The following is a 23,268-nucleotide window of genomic DNA, read 5'->3' as shown; positions in this document are numbered from 1 at the left end:
TTCAAATTAATGGTAATAAAGCTAGGGCAGTATTTTTTTATGAAACTAAGTCGGTTAAATTTTGATCTGTAAAAAATGCTGACTGTGTTTCACTATTTTTCAAGGAAGTAATGTCTAGTTATTTTTTTGTATTTAGCGCCAGACAAAACTATTATTGCCGATCTGTCTACCTGTGCCACTGAATTGATAGTAATCTATTTACGACCTCGGTTAATGCCACGAGCGATCTTAGGTCTAATAATACACCTGCGATCACAGTGACCTAGATTTACTAATTGGCTGTTTAATTAATTGATTACATACTCAAGAGACAGCGTTTCTTAAACTGGATTTATTGCTTTAATACCGATTTATCAATTTATAATTAGGACAACATTTATAGATAAATATAAGCTGTGTGCTGCGGTAATTTATAATTAGGACAACATTTATAGATAAATATAAGCTGTGTGCTGCGGTAATTTATAATTAGGATAACATTTATAGATAAATATAAGCTGTGTGCTGCGGTAATTTATAATTAGGACAACATTTATAGATAAATATAAACTGTGTGCTGCGGTAATTTAAAAACAAAGTTTACATTATGCTTATAATAATCGTGTCAAATAATTCCAAATGTATAAATTTACGTTTTCCGGGCGATAACTTCGTAATTCTCTAACCCAAGTAAAATATAATATATTTTATCCCGATTTATTCTAGATTCAACTTAAGAATGCCCATATTGTTAAAATTAAAGCGTAAAGTATAAATACTTCTAGATATACACCGCGGGATTTAATAACCCGAAAGATTTAAACCACGTATTTTTGACGACAGTACGAGTAAATAATGTTATATCAACATGGGTCCAATTATGTGTTTTAATTAAACTACTATTTCAGTAAAAATTAAATCATATTAATTTACCGCTTCTTTGTGAACAAACCTTTACTCCAGAGAGTGAGCGAGTTTAATTAATCTCAAGTAGAGAAACAGAGAGCGAGTATGAAATTTCACGAATCACTATGATATCATACGATGCACGGCGAATGCAGTGACTTGTGTTCCATGACAAGAAGTGTCAAGTTATGTCTAGGACATGTCTAGGATGATGTTTACGTTGAAATTATTTCAATTTATTGGCACCACAAAATACCACAAATTGTATCAAAACTTTATTAGTTACCACAACAGTACAGTGCAGTTATTAATGTTGAAACTTTGCGATAAAATCTTTTCCTTTGACTGAGGTAACCAAAGCCATTAACTATGATTCTATCCGAAAGAAATCATGCCTCTTATTGTTTTAACTCACACTACAGCTGGAAAGGGATGGTTACTTTGTTAAAAGCAATGACCTTTTTTTAAAATATCGATCATGCTTATCAGTACGTATTTTAAATTCTCGATGTGTTGATTTATACTGAGTAAAGTAAAATAAACAACTATGTTAAACAATTACGCTTTTTAGCTTTCAATAAAAGTTGATTATTATATAAATCTAATCGCATTTTGATTCATACAAAACCTTTTTGTAGGATAGATACCAAACTGGCTAATAAGAGTAATAAGTAATAACCATGCAGTTAGTGCGTCTGCGTGTAAAATTAGTTGGTGGCTACGTCACGCATTAGGGTGTGTTACAATTGAGATTTTGTAACTTGTTATTTGTTTTAAATAATTAATATCTCTTAAATTATGGGTTTTTGGACTATATTATTATGTTATATAACTTTATATACTCTAATCAGGCTCTAAAATCGTTGGTTTAAATCTTTCGGGTTATTAACGCCCACGGTGTATAAAACACGATTAACTGAATGCTGTGCTATTACCGAGAGCAGATTACACTTCATTTCAGGGATCGGAACCGGTTTTTTGCAAAAACTTAGAAATAACCATATTTTTCAAATTATTTTATACTCGAAATGTAGGACTCAGTTGTGTTTTCAGGTTACGACTTCGTATTATTAGATTGCCCAATTAGAAATGAAGTAATTAGCAAAGAACGAAAAAATACCGTTTCCGTTCCCATACAAAAAATACCGGTATCCAATCCCTGCTTCATTTACGTTGTGTCATGTGATACTATATATCGGTAAGGAAACTCTTTGTCGTATCGTATTAGACTTAAATGCACCAAAACAAGAAATTAACCTGAGAATAAAAGTATCCAATAGAGAATAATTTATTAATCATCCTCGTTCTAAGCTAATGTATAAACTACAATACTTACGTTGTACATTTAGGAAGACGACCTCCTCGCGGAAGCCGTAGTGGTTCTCCGCGCGGACGATGTATTCGCCGCGATCCTCTAACTTGGCGCGGTTGATGATGAAGTAGTAATCGTCGCCGGCGTATCTAAACAAACGAGAGGATTTTCATTACAAACCGATGAAAAAAAACACATACAGAATAGTTATTTTCGATACAAGTGCGAAAAAGAGGAAATTCGAAACGAGTGGCGATAAATTAAAACACGACCGAAGGGAGTGTTTTAAATCGACACGAGTTGCGAATTACCTATTCGCACGTGTATCGAACAACGTTTTACAGTACATATGGCACTTTAAAGTTTCGACATACGCACGAAAAGTGCTATTTTACGCACTAGTGCGGAAAAGTAGCCCCATATGTACTGTAAATGAAATTACCATGCAGCCATGATGGTTGCTCTGTATCATTGCGATCTTTGTGACTAACGGTAGTCCGCGACAGTTAGAGACAGCAATCTATATCTCCAATATACTTTCTTCATACATATATCTCTCAAGCTTTGGATTCCTCGGAAAGCGGTGCCGTCATATAACGGACGCAAAAAGACGGCCGTCTTTACATTGACGACACGTGGAAAGTTCCACGGCGTCATAACACACCGTCAGCCACCAAGGTCAAACGAAACGTATCCAGGAGAGAAAATGGAAGACCTTGATTTAGCTTTAATAATTTACTTGGAGGATGGAATATATCAGAAGAGGAAAATAATCTTAGTGCGGAAGATCGTCATTTATTCAAATCTCGTGATACAGAAGGTGCATGTGAGATTTTAGTACAAATAGCTTCACCGCTATCAAATAAAACGTTCACGAAACTATCGACACCGTCATGACGGCCGTCATGGAAATGGCGGCACCGCTTTTTGATGTTACGGTGTCAATCACCGCCCTCTAGGAAACCGCGCCATTTGGTTTACATAGACACCGTTCTAGTGACGTTATTCACCGCTATATTACGGCCGCTATATGACGGCACCGCTTTCGGAGGAAACCAAAGCTTCAGCCATATTTGGCAGCAGAAGACGTTTTCTGGTAAAAGATGCCGCTTTTGCAGTTACTAAAGTTTGAAAGTTAGTCAAGTTTAAGTATCCTGGTCACGGCACCAAAGTGTAACCACCTCTTCATGAACTTGACGGACTGTCTCAGCTCGTGGTTGTTGTGCGACCACGTGACGGTGGGCGTATCGTGGGTAATCCAGTACAGCATCAACTGGCCCTCGTGGAAGGAAACCATAGGGTTTGAATGAAATATCCTGGTCACGGCACCACAGTGTAACTCACCTCTTCATGAACTTGACGGACTGTCTCAGCTCGTGGTTGTTGTGCGACCACGTGACGGTGGGCGTGTCGTGGGTGATGCAGTACAGCATCGACTGGCCCTCGTAGAAGGAAACCATAGGGTTTGAATGAAATATCCTGGTCACGGCACCACAATGTAACTCACCTCTTCATGAACTTGACGGACTGTCTCAGCTCGTGGTTGTTGTGCGACCACGTGACGGTGGGCGTGTCGTGGATAATGCAGTACAGCATCGACTGGCCCTCGTAGAAGGACTATGAATTGAATGAAATATCCTGGTCACGGCACCACAGTGTAACGCACCTCTTCATGAACTTGACGGACTGTCTCAGCTCGTGGTTGTTGTGCGACCACGTGACGGTGGGCGTGTCGTGGATGATGCAGTACAGCATCGACTGGCCCTCGTAGAAGGACTATGAATTGAATGAAATATCCTGGTCACGGCACCACAGTGTAACGCACCTCTTCATGAACTTGACGGACTGTCTCAGCTCGTGGTTGTTGTGCGACCACGTGACGGTGGGCGTGTCGTGGATGATGCAGTACAGCATCGACTGGCCCTCGTAGAAGGAAACCATTGGGTTTGAATGAAATATCCTGGTCACGGCACCAAAGTGTAACTCACCTCTTCATGAACTTGACGGACTGTCTCAGCTCGTGGTTGTTGTGCGACCACGTGACGGTGGGCGTGTCGTGGATGATGCACTACAGCATCGACTGGCCCTCGTAGAAGGACTATGAATTGAATGAAATATCCTGGTCACGGCACCACAGTGTAACGCACCTCTTCATGAACTTGACGGACTGTCTCAGCTCGTGGTTGTTGTGCGACCACGTGACGGTGGGCGTGTCGTGGATGATGCAGTACAGCATCGACTGGCCCTCGTAGAAGGACTATGAATTGAATGAAATATCCTGGTCACGGCACCACAGTGTAACGCACCTCTTCATGAACTTGACGGACTGTCTCAGCTCGTGGTTGTTGTGCGACCACGTGACGGTGGGCGTGTCGTGGATGATGCAGTACAGCATCGACTGGCCCTCGTAGAAGGACTATGAATTGAATGAAATATCCTGGTCACGGCACCACAGTGTAACGCACCTCTTCATGAACTTGACGGACTGTCTCAGCTCGTGGTTGTTGTGCGACCACGTGACGGTGGGCGTGTCGTGGATGATGCAGTACAGCATCGACTGGCCCTCGTAGAAGGAAACCATTGGGTTTGAATGAAATATCCTGGTCACGGCACCAAAGTGTAACTCACCTCTTCATGAACTTGACGGACTGTCTCAGCTCGTGGTTGTTGTGCGACCACGTGACGGTGGGCGTGTCGTGGATGATGCACTACAGCATCGACTGGCCCTCGTAGAAGGACTATGAATTGAATGAAATATCCTGGTCACGGCACCACAGTGTAACGCACCTCTTCATGAACTTGACGGACTGTCTCAGCTCGTGGTTGTTGTGCGACCACGTGACGGTGGGCGTGTCGTGGATGATGCAGTACAGCATCGACTGGCCCTCGTAGAAGGACTATGAATTGAATGAAATATCCTGGTCACGGCACCACAGTGTAACGCACCTCTTCATGAACTTGACGGACTGTCTCAGCTCGTGGTTGTTGTGCGACCACGTGACGGTGGGCGTGGCGCAGGCGATGATGCGGCAATACAGCTTCACCGACTGGCCCTCGTAGCAGAAGGCGGACTGCGGTCGGATCACGAAGCGTGGCGCCGCTTGTCTGCGATCTGTTGGGAAGAGGAAATTCGATTAATATTTGACGTAAATTCGAACATGAAGTTGTTTGAAATTAGTTTGAAATAGTTTTGAATTTCTATTACAGGATACTTAAAGTAAAAAATATAAAAGGTAGATTGTAATATGTCGCAACAAGGCGCGGGCAGCCCAATCAGCAACTAGCACCTTCATAATGAGCTGCATGTGAAATACAAGCTGTAAGACTTTATCATCGACTGATTTATCAAAGGTTTATTGATCACTTTATTCTTTATTCAGGTAAACACTAAGTATAAGTTTACAGCTATAGCCAAGACACTTATACTGTTAATACATATGTAGTCAGCATCATAAAATTAGTACACTTGTATTACACATATTATCCACTTTTCGAACTATCTCTAGAATTAAACATACATATTATGCATTACTAAGTTACATAGAGATTTAAAAAAAAAATCTGATATTAAGTAACATTGGTAGAGTTTAAAAATATCCTGATACTACGTTGTAGGGACGGCCACTTGTCTGCGAATATGTCTGCGTTTTGGACTGTAGTTATGACTGATTTATCAAAGGTTCATTGATCACTTACCGAACTGTCCATCGTAGATCTTCCACTTCTCAATGAGCAGCTTCCTCAAGCTGCTGTATTCGCTCAGCCTGCCGATGGGCAGCGCGAACCCGGCCCAGTCGTCGTAGCGGCTGCGTAGTCTGTCGCGCATCTTCTGGTATCTGCGGGCTTCGATGGTAGCCGTGCGCGATGAGGTAGCATCGCCGGCCAGCCACGGGTGGAGCAGGCATTCGTGGGCCGTTAGACGTTTTCTGGGGAAAATTAGGTTGGGTTAGTCATGAAAAACAATTGACTTTTTCGGAACTTATGTACGAAATCATCTTCATCATCTTCCTCGCGTTGTCCCGGCATTTTGCCACGGCTCATGGGAGCCTGGGGTCCGCTTGGCAACTAATCCCACTAATTGGCGTGGGCACTATTTTTTACGAGCGACTGCCATCTGACCTTCCAACCCAGAGGGTAAACTAGGCCCGTATTGGGATTAGTCCGGTTTCCTCACGATGTTTTCCTTCACCGAAATGCGACTGGTAAATATCAAATTTCGTTCGAACCCGCGACCTCCGGATTGCGAGTCGCACGCTCTTACCGCTAGGCCACCAGCGCTCTCTTATGTACGAAATATCATTTGATATTTACCAGTCGCTTTTCGGTGGAAGGAAAACATCGTGAGGAAACCGGACTAATCCCAATACGGGCCTAGTTTACCCTCTGGGTTGGAAGGTCAGATGGCAGTCGCTTTCGTAAAAACTAGTGCCCACGCCAATTACTGGGATTAGTTGCCAAGCGGACCCCAGGCTCCCATCAGCCGTGGCAAAATACCGGGACAACGCGAAGATGATGATGATGATGAGTCATGAAAAACAATTAAGTTTATGACAGATTTCCCGAAGATTGAAAATACAATTAAATAGTATGTCCATGTATTCGTATTGTCACGGTAAGCGTACAATTGCCATGAAAATATGACGTTTATTGTGACAGTTCCAGGAGAAAGCCAATGGGCGAAGCATTTTCGCTGCAGAATCTGCGCAGAATATAGATGGACTCTAGGTCTTCTAAAATACCTCTGGGACCTCTGGGTGGCTGGAGGAAATTCCCGCAGCGGGAATATCTATTTAAAATTTAACTAATCGATATAAAGTTATAATTTCACCAACTCTAAACTGATGAGTGCTGCTTAAAGGGGTAAACAGAGCACAGGGGACATTAGGCATATAAAACACCTCAGGAAATATGTACAGTAGAACCCGCTTAAGACGACTCTGAGAGGACCTAGCAAAAAAAGCGTCTTAAACGGGAAATCGTATTAAACGTGAACAAAAATAACCATAATAATGGATGATAATGAGCGAATGTGATCTTAAGTGCAGGTAGGTATAAGTTAAATAATCTAGGAACACTAACGATAGGCTCAACTAGAAAGTCTTGGAGAAACTGGCTGCAAATAAATCTGGTAGCGATAGCTTGCACTCCGTGCTCCATAACGGTCAAGCAGATGGCATCGCCTTCTCACGCCGATAAGGACCCGACAAAAGATATTAGACAAAACAAAAAACCTAAGGTAGGTAATAAACACATAAAAAATGTTGGCTAACGGCGTATTGCATAACAATACGACGGTTATGACAAAAACACAAACGTACAGATGGTACGTAATGGGACGGATAAGTAATATATAATTTTAGATGGCGTATTAAGCGGGACTCGAGTCGTAGTAACCGTGAAAAAATGTATGAAAACAGGCCTAAAATTGCAGGGACCGGTGTAAAATGGCGTATTATGCGGGAAATCGTATTAAACGTGATCGTATTAAGCGGGTTTTACTGTACTTACTCCTTATTCTTAACTAGCAGTCGTCTGATAAAGTCCTTGGCGTCATCCGAGACGTGCTGGAACGCCTCCTCGTCGAACTCCCAGTCGCACGCCTTCACGTTCTTGAGCGTGTCGATGTCGTTGTTGCCGGCGAACGGCGATAGACCGGATAGACTGAAACAAAAAAAGTTTAGTATCCTGGTCACGGCACCACATTTTAATTCATGTTAGGTTGTTGAGGGAACAAACTGCATGATTTTACATCATCTTTACTTTTTTAACCGACTTAATGCACATTAAATGTGTGGAGCATGCTTGGGGCGGTTTTGGTGATGGATGTGACGAATCGTTGGATCGTCTTAATAGGGTATTTGACATTTTTTTATGAATGGTATCAGTCGATCAGGTTTGTTTTGAGGATTAAATATCTGTATGGGACCCATTGTCTTAATGCAATAGAAAAGTCACAAATGATGGTCAAAGTGTGGCACCCGCACTTTACTGACGGAACGCTTCATAGAAAATGGCAATACATCGTGACGTCATCATGTAACGTTAGAAGCCGTTTCAATGTATGGAAAACAAGGAAATTGCAATTTTGTCGGTGAAATATTGCGTTTATGTATATGGTTGCTATACAATATTTTTTTAAATAAAAAAGTGTTTGGTGCAACTGGCGCTAAGTGTTTTATTTGACACTCATTTGTCTAATCTGAAGTTTGATTGTAAAAACAATGGCAATGTCTAAACTTTAACAAATATGAGGCTCATCCAAAAATATACGCTACGCGCGACTTTCGCGATTGCGATTCTGTTTAGGACCTAAACTGAATTGCTAAGGGACGGAGTTATACGACTTATGTAGCTCCGTCATTTAGCAATTCAGTTTAGGTCCTAAACGGAATCGCAATAAGACATCATGGTAAGGCCCTTGATCTCTATTTCACAAAAGTGAAGAAAATGTTAAGTACTTACAGCACGTATGATAGTACACCAACGGCCCACATGTCTGTGTAGAAGCCGACCGGTTCCCTCTCGACGATTTCGGGCGCCGCGAATTCGGCGGTGCCCGTTGAGATCTTGACCACTTCGCTCGGGTCTAATTTGGTGGCAAGACCGAAGTCAATGATCTGGAGGAAAGAAATGACACATTAGGTATTTGTTTTTAAATTTCAATTTAGCTGATTGATAAAATCCACTGACTTGTCAGATTCGCAGGAAAAAATATTATTCTTTGTCGCACGAAAAACTATTTTGGCATAAGTAATCAAACGAACATGTAGCCACCTTGTGATGAGTAGATTCAGATTTTGTAAAGGAGTTTGAGTATTTTTAAACCTAAACTAAGGTAATTTTTAGTGTTTTCGTTTGTATAAAACTAGCGACCCGCCCCGGGTTCGCACGGGTTAACAAATTATACATAAACCTTCCTCTTGAATCACTCTATCTATTTAAAAAAAAACCGCATCAAAATCCGTTGCGTAGTTTTAAAGATCTAAGCATACATAGGGACAGACAGACAGCGGGAAGCGACATTGTTTTATACTATGTAGTGATGTCTGCATATAAATCTCCAGTCCGCTGTAGCTTAAAACAGTTTGACGGATTTCGTTATAATAGGAAGATATATATATTTGCCAGTAGTTAGGTTCTAATAACTTGTTTATAATTTCTCACCTTAACGTCTGTGCCTGTCCTCGTCTGGCACATAACATTTTCCGGTTTCAGGTCGAGATGGATGATGTTCTGCTCGTGCATGTGTCTCACTCCCTCGCAGATCTGTCTCATGTAATGCGCGGCTTCGGCCTCGGACATGTTGTAACCAGGTTCGGTGATGCGCTCAAACAGCTCGCCTCCAGACAAGCTGAAAGAAGTTTTTTTTTAGAAATAGGGAATAGGCTACATGACTAATTTTCATTTATGGTATCAATCGATCGGGTTTGTTGTTAGGATCAAATGTCTATATGGGACCCATTGCATTAAAGTAACACAAAAGTCAGAAATTGTAGTCAAAGGCCGACAGTCGCACTTCACTCGCGAAACGCCCTATACAAAACGGCCAGAGGCCGTGACGTCAAGGTCTCTGGGAGCCCATCTTGTAGTATGGACAAAACAAGAAAATTGCGTTTTTGTCGGTGAAATATATAGTTACTATACAATATTTTTTTGGATGAAATGTAAGGAATCGAATGGTACCCTTACTTTAATCGTTTTTGGAAGTTAAAAAAAAACTTAAATTGTGAAACTTTCAGGTCCTGTATTTTTGTATCAATATTTTATTTTAATATCCACATTATTGTGATAAATTGCTCGTTTGCTATCTATTTTACTAGATTTTGTTATAAAATTCAACATGTGTCATCATCCCTATATTACGCGAAACTCTGCGTAGCGGGCTCCACTCCCACAATAAGTCACAATCTAAGGGTCTACCGCAAACGAGAGAGTCGAAATTTTGTTATCTATCCTCTCTATCACTCTTGCATATTCGAGAGTAAAGAGGCAGTTAGCCGAGTTTCGATTTTGCGTTTCCCGGTAGGCCCTTTGTAAACCGCCTTGATGTGTCAATATAACACTTTAAACTCTCGCGTTTTGTACACATATTTAATTACACAAACGGATCTACCGCGATATTAAAGAAATCGGAATCGGAATTAAAGGTAAAAACAATGAAATTATATCACTGTAGACCCGTTCGTGTAATTAAATATATTGATGTATCAATGTCATTATATGATTGTCTGTGAAAACTTGTCAAAAAACAGTTTAAGGTTCAGTATGTATAAGTTATACTCTATGGTTTACTAAAGGCGCTAGTGCTGCACTCTGGCGGCAAAACATTGCAGTAATACTTGAATTGCACTTAAAATAAAAGTTGTAGTCAAATAGGAGTACTTACAACTCAAAGATGAGCACCATCTCGTCGTCATCTTCAAACGCATCATGCAGATTGATCAGCTTCCTATGATGCAGCTGGTTCATGATGTCTATCTCTTTCTTAATGAGTTCCTTCTCCATCGCACCGGTGCACGGAATGAACTTGGCCGCGAAGTAGTTGCCGGTGGAGCGCTCGCGGCAGCGGTGCACGACGCCGAAGGCACCTGTGCCTACAACAGTGGCGTAACCTCATGCAACTGTGTGCTTTGTTGCGTAAGTGATAAAATTCAAAATTCACTGATGCGCCAATTAACCGACCAATCGTAAATCTTATTGCAACTAGATAAGAACTACCAATAGTCAGTTAACTGTCAGCGGTGCACGACGCCGAAGGCACCTGTGCCTACAATAGTGGCGTAACCTCATGCAACTGTGTACTTTTTTTGCGTTAGTGATAAAATTCAAAATTCACTGATGTGCCGACTAACCAACCAATCGTAAATCTTATTGCAACTAAATAAGAACTACCAATAGTCAGTTAACTGTCAGCGGTGCACGACGCCGAAGGCACCTGTGCCTACAATAGTGGCGTAACCTCATGCAACTGTGTACTTTTTTTGCGTTAGTGATAAAATTCAAAATTCACTGATGTGCCGATTAACCAACCAATCGTAAATCTTATTGCAACTAAATAAGAACTACCAATAGTCAGTTAACTGTCAGCGGTGCACGACGCCGAAGGCACCTGTGCCTACAACAGTGGCGTAACCTCATGCAACTGTGTGCTTTCTTGCGTTAGTGATAAAATTCAAAATTCACTGATGCGCCAATTAACCGACCAATCGTAAATCTTATTGCAACTAGATAAGAACTACCAATAGTCAGTTAACTGTCAGCGGTGCACGACGCCGAAGGCACTTGTGCCTACAACAGTGGCGTAACCTCATGCAACTGTGTGCTTTGTTGCGTAAGTGATAAAATTCAAAATTCACTGATGCGCCAATTAACCGACCAATCGTAAATCTTATTGCAACTAGATAAGAACTACCAATAGTCAGTTAACTGTCAGCGGTGCACGACGCCGAAGGCACCTGTGCCTACAACAGTGGCGTAACCTCATGCAACTGTGTACTTTTTTGCGTTAGTGATAAAATTCAAAATTCACTGATGTGCCGATTAACCGACCAATCGTAAATCTTATTGCAACTAGATAAGAACTACCAATAGTCAGTTAACTGTCAGCGGCGCACGACGCCGGAGGCACCTGTGCCTACAACAGTGGCGTAACCTCATGCAACTGTGTGCTTTCTTGCGTTAGTGATAAAATTCAAAATTCACTGATGTGCCGGTTAACTGACCAATCGTAAATATTATTGCAACTAAATAAGAACTACCAATAGTCAGTTAACTGTCAGCGGTGCACGACGCCGAAGGCACCTGTGCCTACAACAGTGGCGTAACCTTATGCAACTGTAACTGTGTGCTTTGTGTTAGGGGTCAGTTTTGTGTCTGAAATGTGTGCCGGTAACGTTAAAATTAACTCACCATTCGTAAACTTTATTCTAAATAAGATAACCTCCTAAGCCCTACTAGCTAAACAAGGAAAAAACCATGTGTCATTTAAATCTACAGTTTACGAAACAGAGTTGAATTGGTTTAGTTTTGATTGAAATATGGACGGCACAAAACAAATTCAACGGTGTTCCTATTGAAAATTATTAAAATTTCATCGAACTTAATAATTATAAGTCCTATAGGGCCATGAGATTTAGGAGGATAAAGTATACTAATGCTCAGTTATTTTTATGACTGTTAGTAATATCAAATGTAGAGTGTAAAGTGTAAATTTTAAAATTTTGACTAAAAGAACAAAACATAGTCCAACGAATTGAGTCACAAGAGCTGACGTTTTATGTTTATAGAAAAGTAGGCAGATTATTTAGTACAAACTCCATGTCAGATCTTATGATTCAACCGACACTAGTCTATACTATACTGTAAACTATTTCAAAACTATGCAATTGATTTGAAAATTTAATATTTTTTATAGATATCGCCTTATTTTCAGTCATGACATGATGAACAAGATAACTTTACCATTTGATATCCTATAAATAAAATATTTTTTACGTATTTCTAGTTATATCGTGCCAATCATTTAAAACACTACAGAAATGCGCATTATATAATATAAAATAATTTACTGAATATATTAAGCGCTAAAACGTGCATGTGTTTTTTAACTACTGAAAAATTAAAATTAATAAAATAGTGTGATTCAAATAAATATTTAAATGCATTAGATAATTTTATCACTTGGGGGCACTGAAAACCTTATGGTATATCAGTAAATCCCTTTCTATAAAATTAAATCTTTTAGACCATGCTATTTAGAGCTAAGTATAAATAAATAATATAAGAGAGTGCGTGCGAAAGAGACGTAGATAGAGCAACACTACATCGACCTATTCACACACCTCTCGCCTTCCGTTTGGACGCGCACTTCACGAAGTCACCTGCGAAATGCAACTCTATAGTCATAACTGTAAGGCTCAAATTTGACTACCTACTTGTTAGTTCTACTTGTTACTATTCGCAGGCAAGTTCGTAAGTGTGGTTTAGTGTATTCTAGTGTTTATGTTCATGCTTATTCTGAATTTATGTTTAGTTCTACCATTCTTACTTTATTCTAAGGCATTCATATAATAATGTGTAATTTAATGTTTGTTCCAAGATTATGAATCAAACATTAAAATTGCATTAAAGTTAAAAGTTATAAGCTAGTAATTTAATTCTTTAATTACATGTTACATTAATGTAAAAAAATGACATTCCGTTATATCTGCATTCCATATTTTTTCGTATAATAGGTACGAATATCATACTTCAAACTGTTGCAAAGATCATTTTTTTTTGTTTAAATGTCTACAATACCGCGTATGCTTAGTTGGTTAAAATGTTTTTATTTTTCTGTCAAGTAATTTTGTATCTAGCCTACTATTTTTTTTATATAAAATTGTCTCTTCTGTTCACGATAATTAAGGAGAAGGGAGCGTTTGATATTCACATCTTCAGTATTCACCAAAAATATGTAAAATATAAACAATATGCAAATAGTACAGTCAAAATTTCTCAGTCTCCTGAACCTTCGAGACCATAAGACATCACACTGTATAGTCAATGGGGTTTAGCAGATGGCGCCATCATAGCTTGCCCTGTCAATACCTAGAATTGTGTAAATTTTTTGTTTATTTAATGCCCCGGATGCCAGCCCTTTAAGCCAAATCTCATAGAAAAAGGGGCAAGCTATGATAGCGCGATCTATGCAAACCTTTGACAGTTGCCAACCCCATTAATAAAGAACGAAAGCGTTAAACCTAACTGTGATGTAGCATAGCACTCACCAATCTCCTCGAGAATGTCGTATTTGTCGTACACGGAGCTTGTGCTGATGTCCACAGGCTGTGGTACATATTTGCTGTAGATGTCGAACACGTAGCTATCGTAGTCCTTGACTGGGCCGTGGTCGGCATTCGTGCGGATGCGCTTGCCAGTCTCGTCCACTGGAAGAAGGGGGTGGTTTAGAAAATATTTCTGTATACAAACATGACAGAAATTGCAAATTAAATCATCAGATTGATCAGGTTAAAATTAAGTATGTATCCTGGTCACGGCACCAAATTGTAAAAGTGTAGTAAGTAGAATAGGAAAAATATGCCCTGGCGCTCGTTTCCTAAGACATTTAGGCTAGCAACTTTAAAGTCTATCTTTAGGATTATTTTTTCTTTAATTATGTTGTGAATATTTTATTCTCTCATTGACATTACTAATACAAACATTGTTATATTTTAAGACTATTTTTGTGTTGCAACTATTATTACTATATTTTTTATTTTTTCTGTATACAATTGACGATCGTTTTGTGAATTTCTGCCTTTATTTATGGAAAAATAACATGTAAATTTTCAATGAGAAATAAATATTATCTATCTATCTGTAGCTTGGCCTCACTTGCCTCGGGACGATGATGTTCTATGGACTGTAAACCCCTGCTTGCCGCCGCGCAGATATTACCTACACCTATAGTAGAAATATTCGCACACATACTAGGCACTTAAGGCTCCGTTAACGATTTTAGAGCCAAAATGTAAAATTGATAGATTTAGTCGTTGAAATTGTACTCCTTTTGTTACGTAATATCTAAATAACAAGTATTGGTTTCTAATAACACGTGTTTTCATCTTGCCTTTCAATAATAAGGTCCCGAGCGTGCGTCACCGGCAATATATGACGAGAAGGGGCAGTTTTTAAAAATTCATCAAAAAAATATAGTTATAAATTATAAAAAATAATGTAGAAGAACAGTTTCGGGAAATGTTGTAGATTGTTTAAGTATTAAAATTACGTTGAAATTAAGTAGATTTTCACGAAAAATATTCACTTGTTTTGAAGTAATTTCTGGTAAAAATTTATTTCGTCTAACTTGTATTTACTCTTGTTCATAATCATAATCATAATCATTTTATTGGTAATAAATAAATTACATGTCAATCAAATACAATTGTAAATCTAGTTATTTACTAGTTTAAGACTAGGAAACTAACTCTTATTGCTAAAGAATAATTCTTTATGATCATAGAACGCCTGCTCTATAAGCCATCTCTTAAGTTTTGTTTTAAATGTTGCTAAACTATGTGTAGCGATAATTCACCCGGGAGGTGGTTATAGATCTTGCGACCCATGACGTGTGTGAGTTTTCCTGACTTGGCGAGTCGGTGTGACACGCAAGGTAGCTTTCCAGCGCGCGCGCTGCGTGTCTCATACCTGCGCGGGGCTACGTTACAGTTAGGCGTTGCGTCTACTTCTTCCCGTGTAGCCACTGCCATGTGAAAAATAGAGAGAGATGGCATCGTCAAAATGCCAAGTGACTTAAAGTGTGGCTTGGCAGTTTCGGTTTGAGGGATTCGCACTATAGCTCTTACTGCCCGTTTTTGTAGGCGAAAGACCCTCTCCCAATCAGCAGCTCCCGCCCACAGGTCGACCCCATACTGAAGGTGCGAATGTATGGACGCAAAATAACACATTCGAACCATTTCCGTCGGAAGTAGTCTCGCCAATCGTTTAAGCGCAAAACATGCCGTAGCTAGTTTATTGCATACTTTGTCTATGTGACAGCTCCATGTTAGATTGCTATTCAACTCGAACCCAAGAAACGTGGAATTCATGACTTGGTCGATGAGCTTACCGTTAGCCAATACTGACAGCGGTCTCGTTTGGCGGCTAGAGAGGTCAAAGTGGATGAACTAAGTTTTTTTGGTGTTTAAAATAAGTCCGTTAGCCATAAACCACTTTGACACTGAAGCAGCGGTCAAATTTAATTTGTGTTCAAGCTCATCATAGGTCGAGGCGTCCACCACCACAGCCACATCATCAGCGTACATGTACGTTTGTCCGGTATCGATGGCGTTCGGAAGGTCGTTTAGCAGTAGCGTAAAGAGGATATTGGACACGGACGAACCCTGTGCTACGCCCATACTCGTGGTGACTGCGTCTGATCGCACTTGACCACTCCCAGCGACTACAACTTGCGACCGGTTGCGTAATAGGTCAGCCATTATTGCAAGTGCAGAGCCTTCAAAGCCGTAGTGCTGCAGCTTCTTGATCAGGACTTCATGATCTGCGACGTCGAATGCTTTCGACAAGTCGCAACACAGCACAGCGACTTGGCTCTTGCGCTCGCGCGCCTCCATTATTTGCCGAACTACAGCTCGCGTTAATGTGGTCGTCGAACGCCCTTTCCGATATGCGTATTGCTTATCAGACAAAGCTTCGGTTGATTTTAAAAAGTCTGTTAACCTCGTGCTTAGACCGTGCTCAAAGATTTTTGCCATTACGGGAATGATCGCGACAGGTCTGTAGCCGTCGAGGTCGTCCCTCCTTCCCTTACCCTTGTAAAGCGGGGAGATGCGGCTTTCCTTTAGTGGGTCGGGAAAGACACCTTCGTGGAGGCATCTATTGTAGATGATGGTAAGTATTGGTGCCAGTTCAGCTGCAACGGAGTTGATCAGCGTCACAGAGAGGTCATAAATATCCCGTGTTGGTTTTTTAGCTAAACTACAGGTTATAATGCGGTATACTTCGTCCGGTGTAAATGGTTTCAGTCTAATGCATCGATCCGAGGGCGGGCGGGCGGCGCGAAGCAGAATACACGCTCGTGGTACGTCCGCGGGTGGCACTCCACATGTAGCGGCTGCACTCGCGAGTCTATTGTTCATGGCGTCTGCAGCCCCTTTTTTTGTTTTAAATTTTAGTCCGTTCGAGTCCAAAATTATGTCGGTAAAATCCATTGGGTCATGGGGAAGCTTGTCTTTTTCCCTGTTGATTACCGCCCACATAGTTTTGGTTGTGTTCGCGCTGTTAACAATTTTATTCCCGTAAAACATGGCCTTTCTTGAATTAAGGAGACTGTTATATTTCACACTCATACTAGCTATAAGATTAGTTACGTGTACATTGTCGGGTGTACGGTTTGCTAAATCAATAACTTCGAACATTAATGTTTTAAGGTTGTAAATATCATCCGTTACCCATGATTCAGATTTTCTGTTATTAATAGTTTTGAAAGGGAAGCAAATTTCAAATTTATTTTTGAGAACATTAATTACGGACATTATTAGTCGGCTTACGGATACATTGTTACGGTGTAAAATTTCATCCCAATATCATATAACAAAAATGTAGTCTATGCAAGTTGGAGTACAGGATATGTGTAATACAAAATTACCATTTTTAGCAGTCCAAACTTTACGAAATTTACAAATAAGATAGACTAAATCAGTGCTTTACGCGCGTTTACCTAAACGTCCATCAGAAAAAAAATCATTACTAATTTAGTAAGTCAGTTTAAAAAAAAAATGATCTGTACAAATGTAAGATAAGAAGACGTGCTAATAGATACCAGCCAGCCTATTATGGATAGCTTTATCCATCTTTATCCACGTGATAAAATAACTGTCACTGTTTAACACCGTGGGAAAGAAAGTGACGGACACCGTTTTATCACGCTGTCACGTAGACAAGAACGACCATCATATCCGTACAGTACTTGTCATTTCTATTACGTAACAAAAGGTGCACAATTTCATCGACTAAATCTATAAATTTTACATTTTTGCGACTAAAATCGATACCGGCCTCTTAAATGTAAAGATATAATAAATCTCACCAGGGTATTCCTTCTTCTTGAACTCCTTCTTGATGACAGCCTTGGTCAGCACCAGGCCCGTGGGTTCGCTGGGCTCGGAGCGGCCGTAAATGTTCTCGGCGTACACTCGGAACTCGTACTGCTTGCCCGGAACTAGCCCGGTTATCGCCATCGTTGTGAACCTGAGTCAATTTAAACATAGAGAAAAAATACATAGAGTGCTCACTCCATACATCAGTTTTAGTACCAAAAAGACTATTAGCATCTAGTTGCGGAACTATCAGTACTGCTACTTGTCAATAGATGTAGCACCGACCGGAAAGTCTTATGCTGTTGAGATAAGACTTTCCGGTCGGTGCTACATCTATTGTCAAGTAGCAGTACTGATAGTTCCGCTACTCGATGCTAGATGTAGACACTGAAATTAATAGTCTGAACTGATGTATGGAGTGAGCACTCTATGTATTTTTTTCTCTATGATTTAAGTGAAATTTGAGATATTAGAAATGGAAATAAGGTTCACTTTATATAACTTTACAAAGGTATAACCAAGTACAGTATATCCTACAAATAGGATACCGCCTTGAGTGGTTAATGAATATTATGAAAGCAAGTTATGTTAATCACTGTTTATATCTTATAATATTTCTATAAATGGGTTACAATTTACAAATTTTCATTACACAGTCTAACATAATAAGTAGTAAAATACAGCAAATAAGTATAATTATGTTAATTGTCCCTCTATAACTATCCCCAGTCAATAACGTCAAATATATATTGTTGCCCTCTGCCTAGAAGTCAATTTTGACACCTGTGTGTTCTACAATAACGTCTTCTCGTTTGAAATTCACTCACTAGACGAGGTCTAACCCTTTCTAGCTTTGTTTCACCACCTCGAAACCTAGAGCGGTGATGAGATATATGGGATACATTAGATTAGGAATATGTCTAAAATGTAATTTATTAATTTCCGCTACCCAGTCTGGAAGAGATCCGACCGCCTGTTGTTTACCTCTAATTGTGTTTATGTTTTCTTTTTGAGGTGTGCAATAAAGAGTATTTGTTTTGTATTGTATTGTATTGCTGTGATTATGAATTCACAGTCAGAATTGTTTTGTAATATTTTTGTTTTTTTGTTCTTGACATTCGACAATACCTAGGTTGGCCCTAGCTATGTATACATTAACATTTCTTTTTATTATGACATTTGTAAATTTTATATTCATATTTTTTTTTTTTCTGTTTTTAATGTTAAATTGACGATCTTTTAATGAAAGCCTTTGTTTTATCCTGTTGTGTAAAATACTGTGTCTTTTTCTTTAAGAAATAAATATATCTAATCTAATCTAAAAAAAAAAAAAAAAAAAAAAAAAAAAAAAAAAAAAAAAAAAAAAAAATCTACCTGGTATTGCCGACGCGTATCCAGCTGGACATGGGGTGCTCTCGTTTCTCGACCAGGTAGTTGGTGATGTCGGAGCCTCCGTCCCAGACTGGCGCCTTCCAGCTGAGCGCCAGAGAGTCCACGCCGATGTTGTCGCAGGCTGGGAAGCGAGGCGGGTCTGGGCGGTCTGAGGGAAAAGTAAACAGGTTACTGTGTGTAAAAACACGGAAGCAACAAATAAAATAAAAAAATACGTCAAGGGTAGCGTGATTTCTTACACCTAATCGGACAATCCATAAAAAGCGGCCAAGTGCGAGTCGGACTCGCCCATGAAGGGTTCCGTATTTAGGCGATTTATGACGTATAAAATAAAACTACTTACTAGATCTCGTTCAAACCAATTTTCGGTGGAAGTTTGCATGGTAATGTACATCATATATTTTTTTTAATTTTATCATTCTCTTATTTTAGAAGTTACAGGGGGGGGGACACACATTTTACCACTTTGGAAGTGTCTCTCGCGCAAACTATTCAGTTTAGAAAAAAATGATATTAGAAACCTCAATATCATTTTTGAAGACCTATCCATAGATACCCCACACGTATGGGTTTGATGAAAAAAAAAATTTTGAGTTTCAGTTCAAAGTATGGGGAACCCCAAAAATTTCTTGTTTTTTTTCTATTTTTGTGTGAAAATCTTAATGCGGTTCACAGAATACATCTACTTACCAAGTTTCAACAATATAGTTCTTATAGTTTCGGAGAAAAGTGGCTGTGACATACGGACGGACAGACAGACGGACAGACGGACAGACGGACAGACGGACAGACAGACAGACAGACAGACAGACAGACAGACAGACAGACATGACGAATCTATAAGGGTTCCGTTTTTTGCCATTTGGCTACGGAACCCTAAAAAGTAACGCGAGTAACGATTTTATTGCATGTTTTTGTTATTAATGATGAACATTTTAGAGTCAATGTTAATATATCAGAAGGAAAATAACAATAACAATAACAATATTTTTATTCATAATTGAAGTTTAGCAGGAACGTTACATTGAACCCCGCACTAGGCATGGCCTGTATCGCGGGGGTCATGATCATCACGAGTTACCAGAAATAAAATTTATAATTACATTAAACATAAGAATAGGAATAGGATAAAATAAGAAGGTACACTTATCTTCTTGGGTTTTCAATAGTTTTACAAAAAAAACCTAGTTATTTACATATAAGTAAGAATACTTTTCATTTGAAATAGGTAAAAGTTACTCACCACTGATCTCAATGTTGATGATAGCCGAGTCTGATCCAAGTTCGTTCTCGGCAGTGATTCTGTATGGACCAGAGTCCATCTTGCTTGCGTCGCGTATCGTCAAGATCGCGTGACGTTCTGAAACAGAAAACAAAATAGTAAACTCTAACTGCAACAAAAGTATATTGATTTTTTGTGAAATTGTATTAGGGATTAATCGGCGCAGAAATATCTATTTCTTTTCAAATTTCAAACACAACCCGAAGCGCCCAACATTTTTGCCACTTTCATAACAACAGATTTACAAATCCATCAAAAGGGTGAATTCTAATAGTTCCTCACCCTTCCTTTCCACATGGTAATGGTGTCCAGACTCGATCGTCTCTCCCTCTCGCACCCACGTGATCTTGGGCACGGGGTGGCCGGTGAACGGAATCTTAATCACCACGTTTTCACCCTTGTCGAAGTAGGCCGTGTCGCGGAAACGAGGAGGCACGTTCAGTTTAGGTGCAGCTGTAATGAAAAAAAAAAACTTACATGAGATCAGGTAATAGTCAAATCGATGGCTTAAGAAGTAAATTTATTCATATGGAGCTTATGGCACACGACAAAAGGTGTAATAATGTCATAAGGTAATTCACATAACCTGCGCAAGTCGGTCAACTTACGCAAGTCACTTGCACTGAGTGCAAACACCACTATCAACTGCAGATGAAGTGATTTTTGCTCAATGCAAGGGCTTATTAGGGGCTTATAAGCAGCTCAGCCTTCGTTAATAGCGCGGCACACGTACGAGTCAGCGTCCTCTCCGAACACGTCCACAACCGTTAGGAAGTGGTCGAATTTAAACTGTTGTGAGACATACTAACATTGAATAATTTTACGGTTTAGACTCACTTGTTTTAAGTCACTCGCGCGACATGTTTCGGAGAGCCTAGGTCTCCTTTCTCAAGCACTAACAGTGCGAGCAGCGTTCACGACGGCCGTGTATCGCGTACTGCGGCACGCCGCGTCGCACGCTGCGCGCGCGCCGAGAAAACCGGTTGGGGGAGGTATTCCGCTGTCATTGTAGGCGGGCATAGTGGTGTGTTTGTGACTTAAAACAAGTGAGTCTAAACCGTAAAATTATTCAACGTTAGGAAGTGGCTATCGTCTTCACTCGAGATGTACAAGTGCAACTTACACAAATCACTTGCACTGTGTGCAAACGTCATTACCGACTAGAGAAGCACTAATACTCACTCATAATAAGCAGCTCAGCCTTCGTACTCTTAGCGCCGGCTCTGTTAACAGCGCGGCACACGTACGAGTCAGCGTCCTCTCCGAACACGTCCACAACCGTTAGGAAGTGGCTATCGTCTTCACTCGAGATGTACAAGTGCAACTTACGCAAGTCACTTTCACTGTGTGCAAACGTCATTACCGACTAGAGAAGCGATATTAGTTCAAACCACAGACAAGACATCCTCTAGACTGAGCATAGTGGCGCTACCCCCTCTGCCACAAATATACGGTACTTTTACTCCATTTTCGAGTCAATGTGTCTTTGTGTGACGTCCGTGTCTTTGAACGGACCAATCACGGCACGGGACTCGCTCACCTCGTCCCCCGCACCCCAGTATTTTTGGGAGCATCGGTTTCATGAAATAATTGCTCTAAACTCCGTCTAGAGGATTCCTAGTCTATGGTTTAAACCCTGCCTGCTTATTTAACTAATACTCACTCATAATAAGCAGCTCAGCCTTCGTACTCTTGGCGCCGGCTCTGTTAACAGCGCGGCACACGTACGAGTCAGCGTCCTCTCCGAACACGTCCACAACCGTTAGGAAGTGGTTAATGTCTTCACTCGAGATGTACAAGTGCAACTTACGCAAGTCACTTGCACTGTGTGCAAACGTCATTACCGACTAGAGAAGCACTAATACTCACTCATAATAAGCAGCTCAGCCTTCGTACTCTTGGCGCCGGCTCTGTTAACAGCGCGGCACACGTACGAGTCAGCGTCCTCTCCGAACACGTCCACAACCGTTAGGAAGTGGCTATCGTCTTCACTCCAGATGTACAAGTGCAACTTACGCAAGTCACTTGCACGGTGTGCAAACGTCATTACCGACTAGAGAAGCACTAATACTCACTCATAATAAGCAGCTCAGCCTTCGTACTCTTGGCGCCGGCTCTGTTAACAGCGCGACACACGTACGAGTCAGCGTCCTCTCCGAACACGTCCACAACCGTTAGGAAGTGGCTATCGTCTTCACTCGAGATGTACAAGTGCAACTTACGCAAGTCACTTGCACTGTGTGCAAACGTCATTACCGACTAGAGAGCCATATTAGTTCAAACCCTGCCTGCTTATTTAACTAATACTCACTCATAATAAGCAGCTCAGCCTTCGTACTCTTGGCGCCGGCTCTGTTAACAGCGCGGCACACGTACGAGTCCGCGTCCTCTCCGAACACGTCCACAACCGTTAGGAAGTGGCTATCGTCTTCACTCGAGATGTACAAGTGCAACTTACGCAAGTCACTTGCACTGTGTGCAAATGTCATTACCGACTAGAGAGCCATATTAGTTCAAACCCTGCCTGCTTATTTAACTAATACTCACTCATAATAAGCAGCTCAGCCTTCGTACTCTTAGCGCCGGCTCTGTTAACAGCACGGCACACGTACGAGTCAGCGTCCTCTCCGAACACGTCCACAACCGTTAGGAAGTGGTTAATGTCTTTACTCGAGATGTACAAGTGCAACTTATGCAAGTCACTTGCACTGTGTGCAAACGTCATTACCGACTAGAGAAGCACTAATACTCACTCATAATAAGCAGCTCAGCCTTCGTACTCTTGGCGCCGGCTCTGT

The 23,268-nt window shown here is 40.6% G+C and overlaps 1 protein-coding gene across 1 annotated transcript in view; it reads right to left on the bottom strand.

Annotated features, from left to right (window-relative positions):
• The window catches only part of LOC134658315 (twitchin), a 178,540-nt gene that overhangs the window by 12,612 nt on the left and 142,660 nt on the right, over positions 1-23,268 (bottom strand). Inside the window, exons 129-140 of the mRNA XM_063513946.1 lie at positions 20,753-20,923; positions 20,432-20,548; positions 19,171-19,336; positions 17,787-17,947; positions 13,966-14,124; positions 10,584-10,791; positions 9,362-9,548; positions 8,660-8,814; positions 7,706-7,858; positions 5,894-6,123; positions 5,144-5,309; positions 2,222-2,346 (exon numbers count right to left, since the gene is read on the bottom strand). Of these exons, the coding sequence (XP_063370016.1) occupies positions 2,222-2,346; positions 5,144-5,309; positions 5,894-6,123; positions 7,706-7,858; positions 8,660-8,814; positions 9,362-9,548; positions 10,584-10,791; positions 13,966-14,124; positions 17,787-17,947; positions 19,171-19,336; positions 20,432-20,548; positions 20,753-20,923 (1,998 nt within the window). The remainder of the gene's footprint in view (positions 1-2,221; positions 2,347-5,143; positions 5,310-5,893; positions 6,124-7,705; positions 7,859-8,659; positions 8,815-9,361; positions 9,549-10,583; positions 10,792-13,965; positions 14,125-17,786; positions 17,948-19,170; positions 19,337-20,431; positions 20,549-20,752; positions 20,924-23,268) is intronic.

This window comes from Cydia amplana, chromosome 22 (assembly GCF_948474715.1).
Source record: "Cydia amplana chromosome 22, ilCydAmpl1.1, whole genome shotgun sequence".
Classification (NCBI taxonomy): domain Eukaryota; kingdom Metazoa; phylum Arthropoda; class Insecta; order Lepidoptera; family Tortricidae; genus Cydia; species Cydia amplana.
Note: the sequence above shows the minus strand (reverse complement) of the source record. Positions and strands in the feature narration are given on the sequence as shown.